This window comes from Charadrius vociferus, unplaced genomic scaffold, assembly GCF_000708025.1.
Source record: "Charadrius vociferus isolate BGI_N301 unplaced genomic scaffold, ASM70802v2 scaffold163, whole genome shotgun sequence".
NCBI classification, from domain to species: Eukaryota; Metazoa; Chordata; class Aves; order Charadriiformes; family Charadriidae; genus Charadrius; species Charadrius vociferus.
Genome location: NW_009648332.1, coordinates 12,661,138 through 12,688,431, shown reverse-complemented (window position 1 = coordinate 12,688,431; position 27,294 = coordinate 12,661,138). Strand labels below are relative to the sequence as shown.

The 27,294-nt window shown below is 39.7% G+C and overlaps 1 protein-coding gene across 1 annotated transcript in view; it reads left to right on the top strand.

The window, feature by feature from the left end:
• Window positions 1–27,294, top strand: part of COL24A1 (collagen, type XXIV, alpha 1) — a 178,394-nt gene that overhangs the window by 140,272 nt on the left and 10,828 nt on the right. The window contains exons 37-54 of the mRNA XM_009884884.1: window positions 1,086–1,139; window positions 1,766–1,873; window positions 4,875–4,928; window positions 5,408–5,515; window positions 7,001–7,054; window positions 7,846–7,899; window positions 9,612–9,668; window positions 11,434–11,487; window positions 12,643–12,696; window positions 12,803–12,856; window positions 15,004–15,057; window positions 16,676–16,783; window positions 19,293–19,400; window positions 22,460–22,567; window positions 22,655–22,708; window positions 23,004–23,066; window positions 24,277–24,330; window positions 25,964–25,999. Of these exons, the coding sequence (XP_009883186.1) occupies window positions 1,086–1,139; window positions 1,766–1,873; window positions 4,875–4,928; window positions 5,408–5,515; window positions 7,001–7,054; window positions 7,846–7,899; window positions 9,612–9,668; window positions 11,434–11,487; window positions 12,643–12,696; window positions 12,803–12,856; window positions 15,004–15,057; window positions 16,676–16,783; window positions 19,293–19,400; window positions 22,460–22,567; window positions 22,655–22,708; window positions 23,004–23,066; window positions 24,277–24,330; window positions 25,964–25,999 (1,236 nt within the window). The remainder of the gene's footprint in view (window positions 1–1,085; window positions 1,140–1,765; window positions 1,874–4,874; window positions 4,929–5,407; window positions 5,516–7,000; window positions 7,055–7,845; window positions 7,900–9,611; window positions 9,669–11,433; window positions 11,488–12,642; window positions 12,697–12,802; window positions 12,857–15,003; window positions 15,058–16,675; window positions 16,784–19,292; window positions 19,401–22,459; window positions 22,568–22,654; window positions 22,709–23,003; window positions 23,067–24,276; window positions 24,331–25,963; window positions 26,000–27,294) is intronic.

The following is a 27,294-nucleotide window of genomic DNA, read 5'->3' as shown; positions in this document are numbered from 1 at the left end:
TGAAGGTAAATCCAAGGGTGTCCAGCCCAGCTGTTAAGATGACAATACACAATAATGCTGTGTATGGATACCCAGTCTAGGTGAAATAATGGGAACAGTATAGTGTCAGCAGAGCAGGGTATCTCTCTGTACCACCATCTAAAGCAGCTGGTGCTTCTGGTGCTATGGATGGGCTCATTCAGCACTTGATTTTACCAAGCACTTGTGCCTCTGGCTATTCTTCCTATGCATCTGACCCAAACAGTTGCCTACCTTTGAAGGCTGAAAAACCCTTTTAAAGTGCTAAAACCAGATTTTATCCAGGACGATTTTAAAAGACTATAAACTGCATCCTTTCAGACTTAAGTCTTACCATTGAGCTCTCTTGCTCCATTAACTCCTTGCTGTCATCTTTTCCTTCTGCCCAAAATCTGGGGCAAGGTGCATTCCACAATTCTGCCTGTCCTTGGAGAAGACCAATGACCATCCAAGACCTTGGAGAGATCCACAGGGGGAACTCTGGACTTAACCATATCACGACATCTGAAATACTATGTTATTAGTATAGGGCAGCTCATATGTGCTTTTTTTACTATCTGCAACAAAAGATGCAAGTTGCCAGTGTCTTTACCTGGGAAAGGCCAATATTCTAACATGCCATGATGGCAATACTGTTGGTAAATGATGAGTTTTTCATTGCCCTAAACTGAATGGCTAAACATACCAATATAGTAGTTATCCACATAAACATGGAAGTTTCAGGATGGAATAGGTATATTTTTGAAGTTACTGTAATTACATGTTGTATACTCTGAAACCAAACAATCTTGGTGCCACTGTCCAAATCTCCAGTGTTATACGGACATAGTATTGTCTCATTTTTCTAATGTTGATCATCTTATGTGTTTTCCTGTCTTCAAGATTCACAGGACTGTGACTGACACTGTAAATCAGTGAAAAATAAAGACAAATAAACTATAACAGCAACATAAAAGTTGTCCAAAAGTTAATAAGCATGTGTAAAACTAGTCTGAGTTCTTCCAAGGCAATAATTCTGTTGAGAAGTTTAGGCAATAACTTTGTTTTCAACTGTTCCTTTCTATAAGGGTGAACCAGGACCTCCAGGAGAAGATGGTGTTCAAGGAAAAGATGGCCCAAAGGTACATTCGGTTTTTGTAGGAGGTGTAAAGTAGTCATATTAGCTTAAGGACACAAATCTCTTTATTTCTCCTATTTCACCAGCTCAAACAGAGCCCAGTTGGGTGAACTTAGTTTTAACATAGGAGGCCCTGTATATTATAGGCTTTCCTGTGCCTTTTAGGCACATACCTACCCTGCAAGGGCTGTAAAGTTGAATGGCTTGACAGAGAAATGCAAGCTGGACAACTGAGGACAGCTTATTTCTGTGGTGACTATCATGCTAGAGAGAGTGAGCCCAAGGCTGCTCCGCTCCCTGCATTGGATCAATGTTGTGTCAGGGACTGTGGCAGGTGCCAGGACAGGGGATGTCACAGAGGACACCGTCAGTAGTTGGTGATGGATGAGACAAAATCTGGCTGTCGGAGTGTATGAATGAGATAGGAAGGGCTTTACCCTAACTTGGTGCGTGATCTGAATTTGACTGGTAAGATTCCCATCAGTTTTAGTGTGTTTTTTGTCAAACTTGAAGATTCAGAATTTGCTTTTCTCAAGAATAAGTAATTCTGTACCAGCAGCTTAACTAAGGTTTTTCTGTTGTTTGTTGTTGTTGTTGTTGTTGTTTGTGGTTTGGTTTTTTTTGTTTTAGGGAGACCCAGGAGACCAGGGTCTCCTTGGAGAAGGTGGTGAAAAAGGAGAGATGGGGTTACCAGGAATTGCTGGACCCCCTGGTCAACCTGGCATTATGGGCATTCCTGTAAGTGTTTTCAGGTTTCAGTGGACTTTTTATTCATCTGCTTTTTAAAATTATTTTCTTTTTAATTTTGCTTGCTTCTTTTATTTTTTATTTTCTGATTTTCTGTTGCAATTAGAGATGACCATCTTTAAATTAGCTTGTCTCCCTTTTCTATGTGGCTCAGCTTTTCAGGGTTGGTAGAGAGAGGAGACAAGTGTTTTTCCTATCTTAAATCTGGGACCTCTTAGCAGATAGCGATTCCTCACCACTTGTCATCCAGACATACATCACACAACCTGGAGCCTCTCCTTCAGCTCTCTCCTCTCCAGACAACCTTCTGTCATTAGTCTCTATCCTCACCTTCATTTGGAGACTGTGAGCAATCTCAAGGTATTAGATCATTCTTTAAATTTTAAAAATACCCAAGAAATTGTCAAGATGCATCTTCTACCATAAATTGTGCTATAAGATCTTTCATTGTTTTGTATCACTTTGCCTACTCACGGCTTTGTTTACTCTCTCAGGGCTATCTAGTTTTCAGTTTAGATTAAAAGTTCCTTGGGGCAAAGAACTGCCATTTTGAGCAGCTTGTAAATGATGAAGCATTAGACCTTAGAGCACACAAGATTTGACTCCAATTTAAGATTTTGTGCTAATGATCTTACCACACACATGCTTAGCTGTCATTCCTTTTAATGAACCTTAACAACAAAAGGAAGGTCTAAAAATAAAAAAGTGATATCCTGAACATTGAGGTTTCTTTAGTTAGAAACTTACTGCAGCTTAGGCACCAACAGCACAGGATTTCTTAAAGTGTTGTTGTGGATTATAGCACCTTCTTTGATAAGGAATACAAGACAGGTCAAAAGTGACACAAAACCAGTTTCACATGATAGATATAGGAGAATCCAAATTATTCCTGATCAAGTGTATGGCCTGCCTTTCCTAACAGTGGTCTTTCTACACTGCTGCCAAGGTGTTGTAAAGATGATGTTATGGATGCTGTCCATCCTGCGCTGGAGCTAAATTCCAGAAATGAGTGTCTGTCATGCTGGGCAGCGCTGCTTTGGATGATAATTCTGTGCTGTGGTGTGATGTCATGTCTTTGGTGGACCTTCTCTTCTTGTCAATCACCTCGAAATGAGGCATATACTATAAAAAGTAAGGAGAGAGAAGAAAGAATTTTCTCATTCCATTTTGTTCTTGAAAGAAATTTATTCTTTAACTAACTTCATTTTGGTGCCTCTGTGAAAGGAATTAAATAAACATATCATGAGAGCACCAGTTGCTATAGACAACTGAAATGGAGATTGCAGATGGAGAGAAATGGCTGCAAGAATAGACAGGTCAAATCGTAAATGAGCATTGGGATCCATAGTCAACACTGTTAGATCAGTTCATGTATTTGTTCTGGCATCGCTCCTAGCAGCTAAAACCCATCTATAAAATCTATTTTGCTGAAGTTTTATGCAACTTCTTAATGTGAACTAATATTTTGGAGCACAGTTTCCAAAGCAAGTGTGTAGCCTCAAGCCAGACATCAGATTCCGTTACCAAAAATCATCATGTTCTCATTCACATCTCTGGCTTGCTTCTCTGTAGCTCTTATGTGATGATGGAGTCTGAGTAAACATTAGTTGGAGGGCCAGCTGTCAACGGCTGTCAGCACTGTCCCCTCTGTCCTCTAAGCATCAGTGTTACAATCTGCAGTCTTTAGTCCTGGGTTCTTCACAGTGAGCTACTCTCCTAGTGAAGGAAAAAAAAACGCTCTTTCAGTTGTCAGAACACTTGGTGTGCTACTGAAAAAAAAAAAGGTTTCTGATACAATATCACCCTATTTATTTTTTTTTTCTGTTTTGGGTTGACAATTCTGGAGAAGCTCAAAAGTTTCATACATTGAAATTATCATGAAACAGCTCAGCCCTGGTATATCTAAATTGTACGTAATTATACTTGTATATAGTAAACAACATTAGCAGTGCTGCTGTGCCTCAGTGAGACAGGCGGGTCTGGCAATTCGATGTTTGGGAGGATGTGGTTAGCGGGGGATTTTTCACATTTCTGTTCCACACATTCCAAAGGCGGCTGCAGAGCTGCCTCCCTCCCTACTCATCCTCCCTAGCGTCTGGGAGTGTTCACATCACGGTTTTGGTTTGACCTTCTTCTAGGGATGCGGACAGATCATATCCTGGTCTAAACATGGAAACCAGTTTCCTATAATCAATTGTCTGAGGGTTTTATTGAGGGTGAGAGTAATATTACATTTCCCTTAAACAAAAGCTTACAAAGCCACAAATAAGCTTCACAAATCAGTTTAAATTATATTTACCCTGGCTTATCACCACAGTGACTCAAAAAAACCTAGATATCTCTCTCTCTCTCTATAACTGAAGGTAAGTTACCTCCAATAACTCACAGAACTTTTGGGTAAATTGAAACCAGTGAGCAGTGGACACATCCAACCCTTTGGGAAGGTCAATTTTTGAAGTGATCTAGAGGGCAGCAGGGCTGTAGCTCCATAGCACCCTTCATCTGCAGGCAGCACACCCAATTACACAGTCACCGGGAGACGGACAGTGGGGTAGGCACCAGCACTTACTGAGTTAGGTCTCTGCTCTACAGCAAATTATTTCGGGGCCCTGCTCTTTACACTTGGCAGCCCCAAGGTTTTCTTAGTTTTCCTCTTGTTGTGTATTGTATTTATCTAAATCCAGTGGTTATCTCAAAGCAATTTTATTCCTAAAGTAGTATTTCCTGGGTGAACAAGATTTGTTGGGTTTTCCCCCTCTATTTTCAGTGCATTTGCACTAGTTTGATAAGTGATCCCTGACGCTTGCCCACTTGTTTCTGCTGTAACTTGAAACAGTCCTACTAACTTGCTCACAGCCACAGTTAATGAGATTTTTCCTCCCACCTCTCTGCATTACAAAAGCCTGCTTAGTTATCCAGTTTGGAGCACAGTTTAAACATGTTTCCAGGCCTTTCTATATAATTTATTTTTCTCTCTCTAATAAATGTACAGGGCCCTGAAGGAACACCGGGAAGTCCAGGTCAGAGGGGCCGTTTAGGAAAGAAGGTAGTATTTTTCATCTTCCCCAGTTCCCTTCCTTTTATCTGAAATTCGAATTCGCTTTACAAAATAATTCCATTGAATCAAGTCTATCTCTGTTTTCTGTCATGCTTCAAGCCAATTTTTTTTCTTGCTAGCCATAGCAATTAGAATTGTCATCATTCTGCAATCTATAACATTCAGGACCTTAGGAAATTTATAGTTGTATCAGGATGTGATTTTGCAAGTCAGATCAGTTTCTGCTGCTATCAAAAATGTTAAGCTTTGGCTAAAACAAAACAAAATAAAATAATAGAAAGGCTTTAGCAGAGGATCTTTTTCACTGTTGAGTTCTAGGTTCAGATATTTTAAGAACTACAGTAAATTACATGTGTAAATGTAGTACTCCTATTAAATAATGCTGTTACACACTGTGGTTAAGCATAAACTGCATTTTGAAACTTAGTATCAATCTGTTACTGTTTTTAATACAATAACACCAACAGGGGGAAAAGGGGCAGCTTGGCCCTCCTGGAGAAATTGGACCTTCTGGTGACTCTGGCCAACCTGGAGAAACCGGTCCCAAAGGTGCAAGAGGAACTCGAGGTCCCTTGGTTCGTACAAAACATGCTTATTTAAGAGCTTGTGTATTTCTGGTTTAGCAGAATCATGTCTCTCCAAGAAAAGAGGCAAGTGACAGCTGTAGCACATATGAATATTTCTTGAGGTAGCTGGAGATGCAGACAGTATCCTTCCCACTCTGTGTAGCCTGATGTGTGCGCTGGTCTTTCAGCATCCAAATGAGACCTGTGCACCTTTCCAGACAGAAACCCGGGCCGTGGACCTGGAATGAGTCATCTTATGCTCGGGTCAGTTTCCTGATCTGACAGTCGGAGGAGCAGGATAGCAGGGCATGCCATGGAATGCTCATGCCCCTCAGTCAACTTATAACCTCACTGCTGTGGCTGTTTCATAGAATCATAGAATTGCTGAGGTTGGAAGTGACCTTTAAGATCATCAAGTCCAACCATTAACCTACCCTGACAAAACCACTTCTAAACCACGTTCTCAAGTACCACATCTACCCTTTATTTAAACACCTCCAGGGATGGAGAATCCACCACCTCCCTGGGCAGCCTATTCCAATGTCTAATTGTTTTAGTGAAAAAATGTTTCCTAATATCCAATCTAAACCTCCTCTGACAAAACTTGAACCCATTTCGTCTCGTCCTATCACTTATCACCAGGGAGAAGAGGTCAGCCCCCACTTCTCTACAACCTCCTTTCAGTTAGTTGTAGAGGGTGATAAGGTCTTTCCTCAGCCTCCTCTTCTCCAGGCTAAACAACCCCAGTTCCCTCAGCCGTTCCTCATAAGACTTGTAAATCTTAAATCTTTCCAGCTCCAAGACCAGAAATGATGGGGTTTGCTATAATGTAAAATAAGCCTTAACCATGGCTGAAACAAAGCATTTCAGATGAGCACTGTTGCTCCTATTGAATAAGAACCTGATCCAAAGTTAACTGAATTAAGTGTATTTCCATTAACTTTGAGCTCCTTTCATCGTAAGCTTCCCAAGCTTGCTCCACCCTGTGTGACAGGTGCACAGACACGTGCAGCCCATGCATTAGTGAGGCAACGTGCACATCTCACTGCTCCAGGGCCCAATTCTGTGGCCCCTGAATGCAGCACTGTGTCCCTGAACACGTGAAGTACAGAAATAAAGTAACTATCTAATGGCCAATATTTTCAAGAGAAGGACTCGGCTTTCTAAGGTAAGGACCACCCTCAGATTCTCTTGGCATACTTAGCATTTATAAACATAGTTCCTCTGCACCTCTGAAAGCTCAGATGGTTTTGATCTTAGTTATGCACAGGGATAATAAGGTTAGGCCTGAAAATGTTGACCATTTTTTACACAGAACACAGAAAAGCCCAGTCTTCTTTACCAAATGAAGTTGTACCTAACAAGGAAGTTGTCTGTGGTTCTCAAATCTCAATATCTGGAGATTTTTCCGAGTGATAACTTTAGAAAGTAATGATTGTTGTAACATTTTACGTGGGAACTCATTTTTCTGTCACTGATTATTGCATTTAACAGGGACACCTAGGAGGAATGGGACCTGAAGGAGAGCCAGGAATTCCAGGTTATGGGGTGAGTTTTTTACTGAATTCATGTACATACACATCCCTAAGTAAGTCTGTGGTACTCTAAATAATTTCAGATATCACAGGGATCTGTATCTAGAATACACAAATATCTTTAGGACTGTCAGATACTCACATATATGTTTATGTGACACGTGATTGCCTACTCAGAAATGTTAGCCTTGAGTAACGATGACTGGGTTTTGTGAGTTCACTAGCAGTTGTTTTTTACCACAGATTTGAAACTCTTGTTTGTCCAATGTATCTCACCCCTTGTGAGTAAAATTCCTATAAAACTACTACAACTATTCATTATAAAGAGAGTTCAGCAAACACCACCACCTCTGCTTACTGTCTGGCCAAGCAGATTCCCTTTCAGTAACAGAAACTGATTCAATGAGGTTAGTTGAAGGACATAAAGATATTGTGACTTTCACTGAAAAATAATTATGATGATAATCATAGATGGATTGAGTCCTACTCTTACAAACCAGACTACTGTGTCTTTTTTCCAAACAGAAACTTCCATCAGTGGCCCTAACCCTGAACCGAGGAGCAGCTCAGCTCCCCTCACCTGCATCAAGCCCTGCCAGAATCTTTGGTTTCCCATTGCGCACAGAGCTTTTCCTGCACACAATGCATTTTCTGCCTGGGCCCATTAATTTTGTGCCACATCCCTATTTAGCATTATTAGCAAGCAGCATGATTAGTAACAAGCAGCTAAAAGAAAGTTTGGAATTAATTATTTCTTTAATTTCTTTGTTTTGGAACTAATTTTTGTTTTGTTTGCTTCTTTAGGGTCACCAGGGTCCTCCAGGGCCCCCAGGGCCCCCAGGACCCAAAGGAGAAAAGGTATGAAGACGGATTATACTGTCTTACATTTTGACTAATTATAAAGGGAGGAAATGTTACTGCACGCTCACTATTTTCCACTTTTGCAATATTTATTAGTATTGTGAGAGCATATGAAAAGAAATGCAAAACTGGGGAAATGGATCATTCAGAGGCAGAGTTCCGAATTACACAGTTGAAATGTTTCAGGTTTTAAAACACAAGGTACCCATTGTAAGAAACACATTCTATTGTATCAGATAGCACCACTGCTCTTAGTGAGCACTGCTGACAGAAATAATCAGTGCAGAACCAGCTAAGTATTTACTTAACTTTAAGCCTCTGAGTACACCCATGGATTTTGCTAAAAGTCCCAATTAAGATGGACAAAGGTTTGTGCTTAATATAAAATGTTAGGGGCAGGATGTTGCCTCAGTGCTGCTATTTTAGTGTCAAATTCCGTATTGTTCTTCTAAGCTTTAAATCCTGCGAACAGATTTGTATGCTGACTGAAGTCTGTGTGGCCCCAAGCAGGTACAGGGATTCCCTTCATGAGGATTAGTTTGGATTTGCACCTGACAGAGAAATACATTCTTACATTAGGGCCAGTTTTGCAATGAGTACTGCTAATAGGCAATTAGTGGTTGATGTTATAAACAGGTTTCAGAAACAATAACCGAAAACTGAGTTGTTGGGAGCTAGGTGTCTAGCTTGCTTGGTCACTTCTGAAAAATCACTTTGATGCACTTAGGAAACGCTTAATCGTATTTAAAATGTGAGCCTCTGCATTAAATATCGGTAAATATCATCTGGAGTAGGTAACTTTTTGGCTATTAGTTTGGGTGGAAGTTGTTTCATGTTTAAAATTTAATGGAGTTCAGGCTGAATGTTGGCATCTTCTGTACACTTGTTTGTCTATATTAAGCATATTTGTCAAAACAGTGGAAGAATTTTTTTTTCCTCTTGTAAATATCCTGTTTGTCCTTTTTTTAATTAAATAAAGAAATTATTACATGGACGTTGTTCAAATACTTTTTTTTTTATAGCTGCCTGTCATGGTTTAACCCCAGACAGCAGCTAGAACCATGCAGCTGCTCACTCACCCTTCCCCTTTCCCCTCCAAGAAGGGTGGGGAGAAAAGGGGGGGAAGGGGGAAGAGCAGAAAGGGAGGAAAAAAAACCTCGTGGGTTGGGATAAAGACAGTTTAATAGAAGCAAAAACAGAAAAGGAAAAATAACAATAATAACAATAATAATGACATGGGTGACTCTCACTGCCTGGTGAATTGGCACAGTCCCAAGCAGTGATCAAGGATTCCCACCCCCTTGCTGACCCCCATTTATATACTGAGCATGATGTCTATGGTATGGAATATTTCATTGGCCATTCCATCGTTCTGTCTATGCTTCTATGGGAAGCTGAAAAAAGTCCTTGAATAGTGTAAACATCACTTATCAACAACTAAAAACAATAGGTGTTATTGACATTCCTTTCACAGCAATCACTAGAAATAAAATTAACTCATTCCCAGCTGAAACCAGGACACTGCCTTTGAGAATAGAGCAAATACTTAGCTTTTTTAGTCCTAAATGTCTTTGGGACCATAAGCATCATATTCACTTTTAGCATCTATACAGTATAGTCTCTGGGAGTTTATTAGCATTTGAACATGTGTGCGTTAGACGAGGCTGAATTTCCAAGTTAATATTTTTTAATATTTATCTTTGTTTTAGGGTTTTCCAGGCGAAGACAACACAGCCCTTGGACCACCTGGGCCCATAGGTGAACCAGTAGGTCTTTCTTTCTCAAAAAAATTATACTAGTGCCTCTCAAGAGAAGAGACAACGGAGGTTCTTTCTGAAACCTCGTAGCACTATGTCAGGAGTCAGTACCACCTTGTACAAAAATGTAGAATTGACGGTCTTTTAATTGGTAATCCCTCTCTGAAAAATGCAGTCATATGCTCTTTCCTGCTTAAGAGTATGTGCCCTGTGTTTAATTACACTAATGTCATTAGTCTGTGTTTAGATCAGCACATTTTGGAACAGAATTTTACCCTCTCTGTTTATCCTGAATTATACCTAATTGCTTTACTAACTAGAAATATGTTTTGACTTATTTCATTATCACTACAAAGCTAATTTAGCTGATTTAGAGAGGGCTGCATTTTGTAACCATTTTTGTACTGAATTCGTGTGTGGGGTATCTCTCTGCAGCAATAATGAACATGTCCAAAAGAAAAATGCCATGTCATAATCTTATTAAAAGTGTTTCATGTTCAGGCTTTGATTTTGCCAGAAGTAATACTTTTACAGCCTACTTCTCTTTAGATTACCCTTAATATTTATACTTCACCTCCTCAAAAGGCAGGACTGTAAGACTCTGATGTAACTGAAGACAGAGTCTGGGCTAGGAGAATAATTATGGTAATGCATGAGAGAAGAGATTCCAGCCAATTCTGTTGTAGCCGAAGAGGCTCTGTAATGCTGACTGCTCAAATGTTGCAAGCAGGGCCTTTCCGCGTTGTGGATTCCGTCTAGGAAACATACCATAAGGCTGCTGAAACCTTGGAGAGTATACAAGCGGTTGCATAATAGTATCTATTGGTGGACATGCACTAGAAGTGGCTAACCTATTCATTTGTGTAAGGATTTCATTTCTGTAAAGATACATTGCAGTTAGTGATGCCTGGCCAATTTTCCATTGTGTGCCTTTATTTAAATCAGTTGGGGGGAAAAGGCACTCCCTTATTATTTCATCTAATGATTGGCTGAATGTCTTTTGGAAAGTCTCGGCCATTCTTACTTTCTATGGAAATGATTCTCTATCCCATCACTTTTCCTTTGACTGAGATTTGGTCCATTTGCTGCAATGAGAGTTAAAATTCTGAGGAAAAATCCCATTTCTTGTGGGTCTGGAGTAAGTGCCTTTCCCTGAAGTAGAGCTAGTGAGGTGTCCGAATGCATTGGTAAGAGCCACCTGACTCTCAAAAATCATGCTATTCCCTCTGCTCCTGTGCAGTTCTCATACGTGTGAGGCATGCTGAGGGATTTAAATTGCCTTTTTATTAGGATGAACGTCAGAATTAAAGCCGATTCTGAGTACAGCAAATCATTTCAGAGAAGAACCCAATTTATCATGTGTTGTTTTACAGAAACCATAGCAGAGTTTTCCTTGCATGTCTTGAAAACAAAATCTCTTCATTTGTTCGTGGAGAATTTTAATTCAGATATCATATATATGGGTATAAATCCAGAGACGTTCTACTGAGCTCAATACTCCTGTTTCATTTATGCCCATGTAAGATCTATCTTCTAGCTTCTAGTCTTCAGGTAGAAAATATTTTAGACAGTAGCTACTGTCTAACTGCAATGCATTTTGTTTAGAAAAAGATCATGTCCATTCGTTTAGACAAGCTAACTTTAATATTAGTAATCCTCAGTTTAGTCTCGTTGGTTAGTCCATTTTGAGAGAAATACCAGCTTTCTTTTTGTATTTCACTGCAGTGTTATTTCAGTTCAGCTGTTATATTTTGCTCTTTGGTATTCTCTTTAGGGTCCTAGTGGTGAACGTGGAGATAGAGGAGAACCCGGTGATGAGGGCTACAAGGTAATAACTTTGCTTTGTATTGTTTTTATTCGAACGTGGCATGCTATGCATACATGTAGAGTAACGTAGCAGAAGTATCATCTCTCACAAGTGTGCAGGGATGCACTTGCTGGTGCCTCACTGCAGTGATGAGCTCTTAGAATACATTGGTGCCTAGTGACATGGTTTAGTGGTGGGTTTTGGCAGTGTGAGGTTGATGGTTTGACTTGGTAATCTTAAAGGTCCCTTCCAACCTACACAATTCTATGATTCTATGATTGGAGCATCTTTCATATGAGGAGAAGTTGAGAGCTGGGACTCATAAACTGGAGAAGAGAAGGCTTGGGTGATCTTAGTCTGTATAAATACCTGATGGGAGGGAATGAAGATGAAGTAGCCAGACTCGTTTCAGTAGTGTTGAGTGACAGGACAGAGGCAAAGGGCCCAAACTGAAACACATGGAATTCCTTTTGAACACAAGAAAACACTTTTTTACTGTGAGGATGACTGAGCACCAGAACAGGCTTCCCAGGGACACTGTAGAGCCTCCATCCTCAGAAATACTCAGAACCTGACTGGACATGGTCCTGGACAACCTTTTCTACCTGGCCCTGCTTGAGAAGGGGGGGTTGCACTAGATGATCTCCAGTGGTCCCTTTCAACCTAGACAATTCTGTGATTCTGTTATACTGAATGAATTGACATTTTACTCTGAAATTTAAGCACTATTTCTTTGTAAATCTAATCCTAATGATTATTCATTATTTGTATTCAGTCTTTCAGCGTATACAAATTGGATGGAAAGTCATGCTAATCACTGATGCAGTTTGCTTGCTGAAATACAAAAGAGACAGTCCTTGACATGGAATATCCTGTTTAAGTTACACAGATAATATAGATAGATGTAGTAATAAGTCGATGAACTGAATATGATCTATGTTTATGGAAGTGCAGAAATGTTTAAACAATATGTAATTCCCACATGCAGTTTGAAGTAGAAAATTTAAAGAGGAAAAGCTCCCTAAGGTCTGATCTCAGGAGAGTTGACGATACTTTATCTATGGCATGTCAGTGAAGCTGGGGCCACTCAGCACTTCCCAAGGTGGACTTTACAAGGAAATCTGTAGCTATCCTGAGTTACTTGTATTGCAATATGTTATATTTTCTGCTTCCCAGGGTCATATAGGTCTTCCAGGACTTAGAGGACCTATTGGACAACAGGGGCCTCCAGTAAGTGTTTCAGACAAGAGAGATTTCTCTATTGGCTGTTGAAAACACACTTTAATCTGCATTCGAATGATTCTTTTTATTTATTTAATATATGTTCTTTCCAAAGGGAGAGCCTGGTGAATTAGGAGAGCAAGGACCAAAAGGAGAAAGGGGTTCAAAAGTAAGTAGAAAAAAGTAAAGCAAAACTGCACTTAATTGGAATTTGTATGTTTTTACTGTTCACTGACTATCCTTGGAAAACCGTTATATAAGGCTAAAAGTCCGGTTTGGGTTTCCTTTTCATACCTGAAGGGACAATAAAAATATAGAATGGAAAATTGCATAATGATCTGGGATAGTAAATACGTGTTATTTGATAGGTAAGTGGTTTTACTTTGGAGTGATATAAACCATTATGAGAGGCTCTTTTGGAAACATTTAAGTGATATTCAATTATACCCTTAAATGGAGTTCCTTGTGGCAAACTAGCTCTGGAAGACACCCAGGATTTTAGTGCTCTGATCTGTAAATGAAGCCTCCTGGTACTGCACTGCACTGCATTGAATTTTCAGAGACTTGGAAATAAGGAATTTGCTACAGAATAGTAGAGGAATAATGACAGAGCAAGTCATGAAAAAGATCAAAGACTAAACCTTTTCCTTTAGAAATAATAGTTCATCTTGGTGGTGTGTTGAAAATTGCCAAAAGTATTTTATATTCTCCCATGGGGTAAATTTTATTGGCTTCTGAGATTTCAAAAGATTTAGACTAAAAGATTTCTTAGAATGTCAATTGCATTGCAACTTAAATGAGATATTTTCTCTGAAAAGTTCCATAGTTCAGCTATGTTAGTTTCAAAATTTTCTAGGTAAATACAAGAATCTGTAGCAGATTAGGGATGGGAAACAACAGAGAGGAAATATGATGTGAAGATGTTGTCAGCATGTACTCTAGCCATGCACTCAGATATATTGCCTTTGACAAACGACTCACAGCACAGAATAAAATTAGTCATTCCTCTGTCTTTCCCTTGGAGAATGTTTTCTTTGTGTTGCAAATGCCCATCAGATTAAAACTGCCATTTGCAAATATGGAACCAATATCCAGCCTGGAGCAACCCGTAACAGCCTAAAAGTTTACATAAAAATGTTAATAGTGAAAACATTTGTACAGTCTTAACTCCAGTGGGCATGACTGGTGGTGTTATAGCAAGCCTTACAAAGCCAATCCCATAAGCTGCAATGCTGAATCATCTGGGTTTACTTTATGTGCATTCAGAAATTTTAATGAAAACAATATAAAGTTCTTTGAATGTACATGTTCCAGTTCTGATTGGTGCACTTTTTTTATGCCTTTCTTAACAAAAAGGCATTAAATTAAGGAATAGAACAAAATTTTGCTGATTTTATCATACTTACATTAATTATAAAACATTTACACTTACAGTGACCTTAGCTTTTTCAGTTTATTGCATGTTATGTAATATTGCAGCATAGTAGCTCAGCATCACTTTTGCTTTAATAACAGTGTTTAAAATAATTAATCCAGAAAATCTTGGAAGCTTTCTTCTACTTGATCTATGCTAAAAAGTGTTATCCTTGTCCCTGCGGTCCAAGTGGTTGTATCTTTTAGAGTTAGGATAAAATCCATGCCATAGATCTTTATATTCTGTGAAGAATATCCTATAAAAAAAAATCTCTGAGATGCTTTTGACCCATTCTGAGCTTTTCTTCCATGGTGTTTGGCCTCCCGTGTCACTAAACCACTTAGCAGAATGTTATCTGCTATCAGTATCACTCAGTTTTCTAGGGCTACAGGTTCCTAGATCAGTCAAGACCAAAAAAAGTCTGGTTTTAAGTAAATTTTATCTTTTGTGTAGATCTTAGATTAAAAGAATGTTCCGATATGTGACACTATTGTTTTCGAGTATTCTCTTCCACATACACTCTGCCTCTACATTCCCTACTTTCAGGAATTCCCTTTTTAAAAGGTACAGGAAGGGCTATAAAAGCATACTTCCTTACAGAGGTGTGGCTGATAGAGGAGAAATTGCCAGATTCATAATGAAAATTTTTTTATGCCTACTGTTGTTTAAAAAGTTCTGAAAAACTACACTTTACCAATTCAGGAAAGGGAAAAATATATACAATTCTACCAAAGATGTATTCACTTCTACTTGAAAAACTTTCTGCTGTCTTCTGAAGTGGAAATAATCTGGTCCAAAGCCAGGCAATGTGGACATGTGTACTAGAGGGGAACAATTCTCAGCTCTTCTTAGGGGGGTGAGTTTAAGACGTTTGTTAGTTCACAAGTATTTGTAACTTTTAGGGACCCACAGGGAAGAAAGGAGCAACGGGTCAGGCAGGCAAACCTGGAATTCCTGTAAGTAACAAAATTCTACAGTCTATCTTCAAGTTATAAAACAAAGTAAATAATAACTAATAAAAACAAAACTGAGTCATGCCAGTGGTACCAGAAAGTCTTATGCTCACTCTAAAGAACCTTCTTATTATCCAGGAAGTGTAAAGGAACCCTTGTGAAAATAAGAATTATTTTTGAAACTATGTTAAATTATACTGAATTATACTCAGTCACTCAGCAAATGGAACTGAAGTGCAGCTAATATACCAACAAGGTCCTTCCCACTTGCAAAGTTACTTAATTAGAATGTTTTTGCATGTGGCTCATAGTCCATGTGCAAGTTACCACATTACATTGCACAGAGCTGTACTGCTCTTCATTCCTGGTTCCCATCGGTTCTTTGAACAGCTGCAGCCTACAGAAGCCTGGATCCATATTGTCCATGATGGATACGGCTGGCAGATCCCTTGAGGTTTACTTCTTTCTCTTGCTTGCCCTGAGCTGAAATTTTTAATGCTCTTTCCTGAGATACTGTAGAGACACTAACTTACATCCCTTTCTCCCAGAGGGAGAAGAAGGAGGAGGAAGCAGTAGGTGTTCTGTAAACACAACCAAGAACGAAATGTATCAAGGCTATTTTGGTCCCCTAATAAATAATACCACACAAGCACACGTTGTAAATAACTTTTACTACCTTACATCAAAACGTTGTCAGTAACCAGAGAAATGCAGCTGCTTCACAGAGGTTGTACCTGCTGGCCAGGGTTCATGAATAGCCTTCTGAAGGCAAGCAAACTGTGTGTCTTTTGTACTTGCCTCTTCCCTCTGGAGGACTGCAGAGAGCATAGCATTCGGCAGACAAAGTAAAAGAGGGAAAGGCGAAACATACAGTGAGGAGGAGAAGATAGTAAAACTGGAACTTGAGGAAGTCTCAAAGCACATCCCAAGCAAGCAGAAGTTAGAAATAAGATTAAGATGGCATGCTTCTTATATTCTGTATGGCTGTTGTTAACTATACTTTTTCAAATCAGATGTGTTGTAGTTATTTTAAATTTCTAAGAAGTGCATTCATACAGGGACAATTGCAGAACTCCGAGCCCCTGATTGTAACAAAAAAAATTGCTGTTCCTTTCATGGATGTGACGTGAGGCTTTTCCATGCAAGTATAGCAACAGTTAGCACAAACTTGTCTAATTAGAAGTTTGTATGTATATTTAATACGTACAAATTTGAATAGCATAATTTTGCAAATGTACAATACAGAGTGTCTAGTAAAATGAAGGCTCAAAAGACATATGGTTGTTTTTTTTACTTGGGTAAATAGGTTACTTTTCTAGGTTTCCTTGCCTTCAGTTTAAGAATGAACCCTCTCTGCCATCTTCCAGGCCTGGCACGCAGGGGTCAGCCCCATGGTTTCAGCTGAAGTTGCTCAGAGCCCACAACACAGGAAGTCTAAGGTTAAGCCAATAGCATTTTAAACCAAACATTCTAACTCAGAGCCCCCTCTGCGAGTATTCATCTGTGTCACTGGGTCTGTTATTATGTAGGGTTTAGGAAATACTGTGATTGAAATCTAGTTCTGTGATGGTAAAGATGAAGAGAGCTGACAGTGCTATATTCGATCTGAATTTGTTTCAAGGGAAAACCAGGGCCAGCAGGGCAGAAAGGAGCAGTTGGGTACCCTGGACCAGAAGGAATTCCTGGCAACACGGGCAAGCCTGGGCTGTCAGGGAAGCCTGGCCCTAAGGTAAGTTGCTTTCCACATTTCCCCTCTTTGTGTCATTTTGCACTACAAATTTTCGAAGGTTAGGGTATTTAAACAGAAGGAACCATTCTCAGTTCCTTGAGCATCTTGAAAATTAGACCAATTCGTTGGCTTTTCTCTTTTGCTTCTGATATTCTGGCCAGGATGTAAGGTTAGCATAAAGGAAGTGTGCTGTGAGAAGAACTATTTAATTAGCATACGTTAGTGGTAACTACAGCTAAGTGAAAATGCTTTCTTAATGTGAGAGGCTTCACAGTTTTGTTCCTGAAAATGAGCCATGGACCTCAACTGAGGCTGTTTCCTCTCAGGCCTTCAAATAATCCCATATTTTCCTTATTGCCTTTGAATTTGTAACCTATGTCTCTCTACCTAAGAAATTCTGAAGCTTTGCCCAAAACCAGTGAAAAAGAATAATGGGTATCTGGGAACCCACTGGGAACGTTCTTGGAAACAGGTTTTTTGTATGTCTGTGCTCTGCTGTGGTCCAAGGGTGGTGACCTGCTGCTTCTTGGAGCAGTGACAACAGCTCTTTGTTTATTCACTCCAGAGAGAAGGTAGCAAATTCCTTTAGTTGTTGTCATTGTTGAAAGTTGGATCACTTTGATTTCAGGTATGGTATTTCTCAGTAGTTTTAGATAGATGGGCCAGTAACTTATAAAAGGATGCCAAGTTAGATTTGATGTTAGGAATTAATCAAGGTGCCGAATGAGTCACCTCTATTACGAGTATAAATTTGCCTATCTGGTTGAACAAAGAGAAAATTAAACAAGCGGGCAGATGTACCCCATTCAAGCCTTCTCCATTGTCAGATAATGTCCTCCTCTTTCAAGTACTTGAAATTCTTTGGAGTTGGATTTAGGAGTAACCCCCCAAAGAATTCTTACGTTTTTGCCTTTCCACTCAAAATGTCATCTTTCATATTAAAAAAGGTTCCATTACTCCATATTAACAATATATAGCAGCATTACAATTTGTAATAGAGGCTTTTAGCTGATTTTTGCCACAATGAATAAAAAACACAGAAATTCTGCTATGTAAGTTTATCAGTCGATCAAGCCATAAGCCTCAATACCATATTCAAAAGCTCTGAAAATCATATTTAATACAAAAATTCTGTTTCCTATAACCCTTTTATTTCTATGAATGCTTAACAGAATGTCATATGAAATAAAAAATAATATATATACACATATGTACATATATATTTCTACTGAATAACATCACAGAAACATTAATTTGGACGGCAGCAAATTTCCATTTTGCATTTTCAACATGTCAAAATTGACTTAACTCCATGTACTCAGTAACATGTTTTTTCATTAAAAATAGTTGCTTTTGTTTATTGTCTGATGTTTTCCTACATTTTCGTAACAAATGTTCTGATCTTTCTTGATGTGGTAATGTTATGGTATATGAATCCCTACAGAGTGTACACAATCATAGTAATATTATCAGTATGTCTGGTATTTATAAATAAGCATCTTGAATTTTGAATGTTTGTGTGGGAAAGCACTTTGTTTCTTGATATGGAGTTCCTTCTTCTTGAAAAAATGAATACTGTGAATCTCAACTGTATTTTCAGCCCATCCCTAACGAATGAATCCAGCATCTTATTTTCACCAGAATCAGCTCCTTATTGTAAGCTCAGAATCCTCAGACATCACACAGCACTCATCCAAGAACCATCTGTTCTTGGATGTCATCTGTTATAATTGATGGAGATTAGTGCTGTCTCCCTGCATATTTCAAAACTGAGTTAGAAAAGAATTAAATAGGAATCTGCACTAAAGGCTTTTAATCTGAACATGCAAATTTTCAGCTTTAGGAAAAATTTTAGGTCTCATATAAACTATTCTATATGATTCCCTGTGGGAGGTAAAAGCAGTCACTGGTCTGCCCATGAGTGCTTCCATATATACTTAAATGCACAATTATTACAGACAGAAGATTGTTTACTAGTGCAACCATCCCTATTTAGGAGAGCAATATTAGGGAAGATGCCTTGCATAAGCCCAAAGAGGCAATTGATTCTCCTGAATGTTCTCGGAAGTCTTTCAAGGTCTAGGTAGGTGATCCCACACAAATGACATGATATATTTAGGGTAGGACACAACAAGGTTTAAGATGAACACTGAACTGAACAACTGCAATGGGCTATGGCATGGTTAGTATTTCTTTTGCTGACAGTCAGTGACTTGTTAAACTATAATAACTAGACTCCTCAGATGCCTCAATCCACCCCACAGTTAAAGCATATGTAGGTTTGTTGCTAAATGTGATGGGGGGTTGCTTTTGGAGTATTAGCAGAAATCCAGATGATACTGCTGATCGTTTTCTTTCCGTATATTTTGATGTACTATCAATGTGTGTCCATATATACAGAAAGCATTAAATGGCTCTGACTGATTTTATGTTATATGCCTCTTTTAGCATACAATGGAAAAACTTGTTTGGCTGTTCTGCTTGTAATAATTACTTTCGATTTGTTAAGGGTAATAAAGGAAACTCAGGCTTACCAGGTCTGGCAGGTTATCCTGGAGCTCGAGGTCCCAAGGGATTGCCAGGCATGCCGGGGCCCACAGGAGCACCCGGACTAAAGGTACACGCACAGGTTCTTGTTGTTTAAGTACAGTATTACTGATACTGCTTGGTCTTCATACTGCATTCAGTGATGAGTAACTGACATCAAAACTTACCTGAAGTGTAAGACTGCAAGTTGTGTTGGACTTGTTTCTATAAACTCTAATTTGAAAACAGAGTTCCCATCCATCCGGATGCTATTCCCAACTCCAGAAGGCATTCAAAACACTTCATAGTTATTCACCCAAAGCTTTAGGGCCAAATATTTCCTCACCTTTCTTTTTAAACTTCTGTAACTTCTAGAACAGTTTGGATGATTTGAACATCTAAGCAATCTATTAGCAGAGAAGTACTGTAATTTCAAGCCTAAGTCCCCAGTTTGGGGGCTACCAAGTGTGTCTGGAAATTTCATTTTCGTAGGACTTAAATTGTTCTTGTTCACCCCATCAGAAAGAAAGAAATCTGAGTGCTCCATTTTCCAGGCAGTTCGGGGTACCTGACATCATCATGTCCTCATATTAATTAGGCTTATTCAGTGGTAAAAGAAGCAAGGAATGGAAACATTACAGATAATTTTCTCCATTTAGAATAGGATTTTTCATCTAAAATCATGATTTGCAGTGCTCTGTGAGATTTTATTGGTAAGCAGTTTTTAAAACCTTAAGTTACTTGAAAACTGGAGGAGGGAAATACTGTGTCTGTCTTTGTTATCTTTTTGTGAAAATATTTTAGTATGAACTGTATTCAGTGTTTGTAGTGTTTATCGTCAGTGCTCCCACTCTGGATTTTACTCCTTTGTCTAGACAATGAGCCGTAGGAGGTAGTTCCTGCTCAGAAATTCTTGCAATCTCAAAAAGACGGGGAATAGATGATGTGAGGGAAAAATGTTACCACACAGCGCTAAAGAATCATAGAATTGCTAAGGTTGGAAGGCACCTTTAAGATCATCAAGTCCAACCATCAACCTACCCTAACAAACCCAACTCTAAACCATGTCCCTAAGCACCACATCTACCCTTTTTTTAAACACCTCCAGGGATGGAGAATCCATCACCTCCCTGGGCATCCTATTCCAATGTCTAATAACCGTTTTAGTGAAAAAATGTTTCCTAATATCCAATCTAAACGTCCCCTGACATAACTTCAATCCATTTTGTCTCGTCCTATCACTTATCACCAGGGAGAAGAGGTCAGCCCCTACTTCTCTACAACCTCCTTTCAGGTAGTTGTAGAGGGTGATAAGGTCGCCCCTCAGCCTCCTTTTCTCCAGGCTAAACAACCCCAGTTCCCTCAGCCGCTCCTCATAAGACTTGTCCTCCAGACCCCTCACCAGCTTTGTAGCCCTTCTCTGGACACACTTGAACACCTCAATGTCCTTCTTGTAGTGAGGGGCCCAAAACTGAACACAGTACTCGAGGTGGGGCCTCCCCAGTGCCGAATACAGGGGGATGATCACTTCCCTAGTCCTGCTCACCACACTATTCCTGATACAGGCCAGGATGCCGTTGGCCTTGGCCACCTGGGCACACTGCCGGCTTATATTCAGCCGGCTGTCCACCAGCACCCCCAGGTCCTTTTCTGCCGGGCAGCTTTCCGGCCACCCCACCCCAAGCCTGTAGCACTGCATGGGGTTGTTGTGACCCAAGTGCAGGACCCAGCACTTGGCCTTGTTGAACCTCATACCATTGGCCTCAGCCCATCGGTCCAGCCTGTCCAGATCCCTCTGTAGAGCCATCCTACCCTCAAGCAGATCAACACACCTGCCTAGCTTAGTGTCATCTGCAAACTTACTGAGGGTGCATTCAGTCCCCTCATCCAGATCATTGATAAACATATTAGAGAACTGGCCCCAGCACGGAGCCCTGGGGGGGGACACCACTTGTGACTGGACACCAACTGGATTTAACTCCATTAAACACCACTCTCTGGGCACAGCCATCCAGCCAGTTTTTTACCCAGCGAAGAGTACACCTGTCCAGGCCATGAGGGGCCAGTTTCTCCAGGAGAATGCTGTGGGAAACAGTGTCAAAAACCTTGCAAAAATCCAGGTAGATAACATCCACAGCTTTTCCTTCATCCACTAAGTGGGTCACCTTATCATAGAAGGACATCAGGTTGGTCAGGCATGACCTGCCTTTCGTAAACCCATGCTGACTGGGCCTGATCACCCTGTTCTCCTGCATGTGCCATGAGGCACTGAGGATGATCTGTTCCATGACCTTCCCAGGCACCGAGGTCAGACGGACCAGCCTGTAGTTCCCTGGATCCTCCTTCTGGCCCTTCTTGTGGGTGGGTGTCACATTTGCCAACCTCCAGTCAGGTGGGACCTCCCCAGTTAGCCAGGACTGCTCATAAATGATGCAAAGTGGCCTGGTGAGCACTTCTGCCAGCTCCTTCAGTACCCTCGGGTGGAAGCGTTAAGAGTGGACATACTGAGTCAGGCCAAAAGTCTGTCTTTGTTAGAGCAAAAAGGTAACACCTAGGAAAGAGCATATGCGCAACGCAAGCATGAAAGGTGTATGGCAGGGGGATTGGAACTTGATGATCTCCAAGGTCCCTTCCAACCCAAACCATTCTATGATTCTATATTCCCAGCCTTAATTGCAGCTTGGTAACCTCCTGAGCTAGACATGGTTTCTATGTATTTGATAGTCCTCAGAGGATTTCTCTTGCCTGAACTTGCCTAGTTTCTGTTTGAATCAATGTAAAGTTTTAGTCTAACAGCAAGGAGTTCCACAACTATGCTACGCTTTGCTCAGAGGATTACTTTTTAAATTTACTTGTAACCTGCCTGTTCTGTATTTCATCTTGTGAATTTTAGTGCTTGCACTGGGAGATACCATACTGGAAACAATCCAATATGTATGGGCTTTTTTATGTTTCCAAGTCAAAGAACAGTCAAGTCATGCATTTTAGTGGAAGTATAATTATTCAAAGCATTTCTGATGGAAATAAAATGAATGGAGTGGGTCAATTTCTTATAGAGAAAGCATATTCCACACTTCTGGCAGGAAACCAATCTTTAGATTTATAACTGTCATACTTGTAATAAAGGATGTATTATCTTCCTATTCACAGGGTGAGAAAGGGCTTCTGGGTCATCCAGGAAAGCGAGGAAAAAGAGGCCTTCCAGGATCACAAGGTGACCAAGGACCAGCAGGAGACGCTGGACTGAAAGGACAGACTGTACGTAATGACAGCTGTTGGTGCAAAACAAGTAGTGCAAGAATTACCAACATGAAATAATAGTAAAGATGCCTGCTCCTATTACAGGGAGAAGACGGAGATCAAGGTTTAATGGGGTTTCAAGGATTCCCAGGTCCAAAAGTATGTGCTTATTCTTTTCTGTTAGATCTTAAGCCATTGACAGAGTGAGGATATTAAGAAAGCATAGAATTAATCGGCTTTAACAATAATTTGTTCAAAATCTGTCTGATCTGTTGGAACATTGTAGGCAGAACTGTATACTCCATGTCCAAAGACGAGCGTTCTGGGTCAGTGCGCTTGGTATTCTCACTGTTACTGGTCTTAGAAATTATCTTACTTCCAGTGATTACAAGAGATTGAAACAAGTGGATAGCTGATGTCCATGTTTGATTAAACTGTTCCTTTGCATTTTCAGGGTCCTGCAGGGGACGTTGGCTTAGTTGGAATTCTGGGCCCAAAAGGTCCGACGGGCCAAGTTGTAAGTGTTTCACTCCATGAAAGAGATTGTCAGGATGGCTTGAAAGTGGCACATGTTTTTAATTTAGGGAATTGTCTTTTTTCTTATTAACAAGGCTGGAACCCTCTTACCAAACCTTCCTCTCTGAGACTATGCCTGCACTAGAAGCCTGTACTGCAACACTGCTCTGGTTGCAACATGGGTATAGATGCACAAGCAGAGCTTTTAATCTTGAAGGAAAAAAAGCAATCTCCGCTGATAAAGCGTAGCTCTCCTAGTATAATTTTATCTACATAAGTATCCTTATCACCCTCATATTTTTGTCTATTGGGGTTGAAATTTCTCTTTTCTTCTTACTCGCAACAATGCTAATTGTATAACTCTGTCCTAGAGCAAAAGAAAAAAGGGTGGAACTTAGCCTGCAGTAAGACAGAGTGGTGCTCAGGCTTTATTGAGCAATAGGTAGTCTTTTTTTAATAAATATTTCCTTTTTATCTATAAGGTTACTAACCTGCATTAGCTGATTCTTGATGACATTTTACTTTGCTACTCACCAAAAATGCAGAAGCATCTTTAGCATTTTGTAGTATTGGGGAGTGTGCATCCAGCTGATAGCATCAAGTGAAAAATAAAAAAGGGGGAAAGGTGGCAGCATGGAAGGCCTTACTACAAAATGTTCTTCTTTCACTGCTGCCATTGCCATCACAGAACTGAATTAGTTCAGTTAACCAGATGCAGAGCAGCAGCTTTAGGGGCCTGTTCTAATAGCTGCTTTCTTTTTCTAAACATTCCTATACAAGATAAACACTGGAAATGAGCAGTTTGCTCTAAGTGAAATGGAACAGGAAAGTAACATTTCAGAAGCACTTACTGGCAGCCTTACAAGGGTACTTGTGGGCAGTAATACAGCTCAAGATATAGTTGATTGTAGCTCGATAAATATGTGGCCTTTGGTAATCAGAGTACTTAAGTTTCCACTGGTTTTAGTGCATCAGCTTTCACATAAAAGAATGTGTGAGGGCATCCCAAGCATAACTATTACTAATTATTAAAATAATTACCTTGCCGATTTTGTAGCAATGTGAACTCAATGTTCAGAAAAAGAATATTACCATGATCTTTTGGATAATTGCTAGGACTCTGTGCTGAGCAACTTTAAGCCTGGACACATTATGGGGATTTTCTTCATTTTAAAACATGGTGGACTAATATATTCTTTTCTTCTTTACAGGGATCTATTGGCCCTGTCGGTCAAGAAGGCATAACAGGCCCAAGTGGCAGGCCTGTAAGTTTCCCTTCTTTTGCGTAATTCGGTTATTTCACCTACCCTTATTTTTAATAATGTGGTTTGCAACTAGCAACCTTCTCATTTTTCTGTTTGCAAATAGCAACTAGCAAGATCATCTTCGTGTTATACCCTGCTGTTAAGCTAATGTGTGGGACTCCAGCATCTGTACATCCATACAAACAGGAAAAAAAAAATGACAAAAGACAATCACAAAAAAGTCATTGTAATGGCCTTCTGTCCAAGTACAGTACACAGAGGGCATGCCTACGGGGCAGTAGGCAAGTCAAGGTGTAAAACGCAACCTAGTAACTACTATCTGGTTATTTGTTCTCAGCCTTAGATCTGAGACATCTCTAGAGGGTATCCACACTCAATTTCAACGTAGGTTATTTTTTATTTGCTGATTGGGCTGAACTGTCCAGAGTGCCCCTCTAGACATGCTGGGAGTCCCCACAAGCGCTTTTTGGGAGTGTTCCAGGTGCTGGTGAGGTCCCTGTTACAACTTAAACATCTTCTTGGCCTTTCTGACAACCTTCAATGCACCCCAGGTCCTCCGCAGTGAGGGAGGTCTGCCCACATCCCTGTTTCCATCCCTTGTCACATTCCCTGTGCCAGAGACAGAGCAGTGTTCTGCAAGGGCACCCTCTCGTTCATGTCTTCACACTACCCAGCCATGTAAGGTAGTTTAGAAGCTCTTTGTACCACCCCTCTGTCTGATCAACAAGACTTGGAGTGAATGAGAATGCCTAAAAATTGAAATAATAATCATAAAAATAGCAGGAATAAACAATTAAATAACAGGAGTATACAATAAAAGTAATAAATATAAGTATTTACAAGTGAAAAAGAAAGAAGGGAAATGTTCCTTCTAAAATTAGACTATTCTTTCCACCTGTTGGGAAAAAGACAGTTCTTTAAGTCTTGCTTCACTCTTTTCAATCCCAATCAGGAAGAAAACTTTATAGTTGCATATACTTGTATGAAAGCTTTTAATAGACTTCATATTGAATGTAACAGTTTGCCATTACCATTAAGAAAGCATTAAAGTTGAAGATTACTTCTATGTGTTATGAAATGCTGCCATCAAGATGTAATATTTTTCCAGAGAAGAACGGTAAGATTGTTACTGTCTCTGGAAACACAGTTTAAGTGCAAAACTAGCCAAAAATGCCATGAAGACAGAAAAACAGTGTCTAATCTGACTGTGAGAGGATAACTAATGGGGTAATAAAAACAGACATGTAACCAATGGATTTCTTCAGTGATGGAAAGTACCAAGTTCTGTTCTGTACTCTTAAGATGGAGAAGCACTGATGTGCTACAGTGGATCAAATTGTAGAGAGTACAGCTGATTGACAGGGAGAACACTGACAGTTAAAAGTACTGCGAAAAAATGTACTTACAATCTGAAGAAAACAACAGCTTTCCACGTATAGGAATTACAAGATGTTTTCAACTAATTTAGCTTTCTAACAGTACAGGAAAATTAAAGCCCCAGAGTTGTAAATACTTCCACAGATGAGACTGGACTTTTCATGTCAGCAGTATAACTCTCATGGATGTTAATTTGCTTATTTCAGTCCGAGGCAGCTAGAAAGCATATTGGACTAACAGCTTCACTTTCTTATAGGGACCGAGAGGTGAAAAGGGCACAAGGGGTGAAATGGTAAGATGAAACAACTTTCATGCTTTCATTTTTTTGGCTGTGTAAAAACTATTCCTGTGTTGCTCAGAATGTACTCTTGCATGCTCTGAACGCCAGACGGTGGTGTTGTGCTCCTGGAGAGCGCTGGCCAAGAAAGCTGGTAGCATGAGTCAAAAGTCTGACCTTCATTCATATGCCCAGCTGGTGCATGCTGTCGGGCAGTATGGCCCCTGGTCATATAGCAGTCACATACTCCAAATCTGTCACAGTTCAGATCTAAAAGAAAAATCCTTTTTCGCATGTGTTGTCAATGCTCCATTGCCTCACAGCACAGCATGCATACACATGTTCATACATCTATATGGTCTTGTCTAAAGAGGGAGAGGTTCAGGAGAAGCCTAGAGCTGAGGCTGGGTGTCCATGCCGTGTATGCCAGCTGGAGTAGCAGTAGGCAGCATTGATAGGTTATGAACTTGCTGTCTGTCATTTTTCAGTAAGAATATTACATTAGCTTTTGTACATTAATAAATGTTTGATTTGATTACTAGCTCTAACAATTTTTTTTGTCTCCGATTAATAACGGCTATGTGAAAAGGCATTAAATTATCGTATTTAGAGCAAATATGAATACAATGATAGTTGATACCTATGACATTACTTTATATGGCAGATTTGTAATTAGTTTCTTTTCCAATAATTGGCCAAGGTGATCTTGTTCCTGTTACACTTACACTGCCGTTCACCCCACCTCACTTAAAATCATATAGTTTCTCCTTAGTGTATTTTGCTTTTAGCAGCCACCTGTGTACAACTCCAACCTGAATGCCTTATAAAAGTTTTGAAAAAGAAATTAGAAATATTCAAAGTTGCTTAAAGAATTAAGGCTTGGAACTAAGCTTGCTCTATGTGTCTTGGGAAACTTTCCTCTCTTATTCTTATGCTCTTGAGGCAATATTTTTTAATTCAAAATATTAATATCATTGTAATTGAAACATTTATAAAAACATGAAATGCATCTTGGAATATAGTTTCAGAATTCTGAAATTTCTGAAAGTGTGTTTTCATCTTCTTAATTTTTTTCTTTTTATTTCATGGCATGTCACATAGTGAATTATAATAGAGTCATAGAATAATCCATGTTGTAAGGGATCTCAAGGTATTTCTAGACCAACCTCCTGTTTAAAAGTCAGCTCTGAGATGAGACCACATTGCTTAGGGGTTTATTCAGCTGGGTCTTGAACACTTCCAAGGATGGAGACTCGGTAATCTCTTTGGGCAATGTGTTCCAGTGTGTGACTATCCTCAAGGTGAAAAAA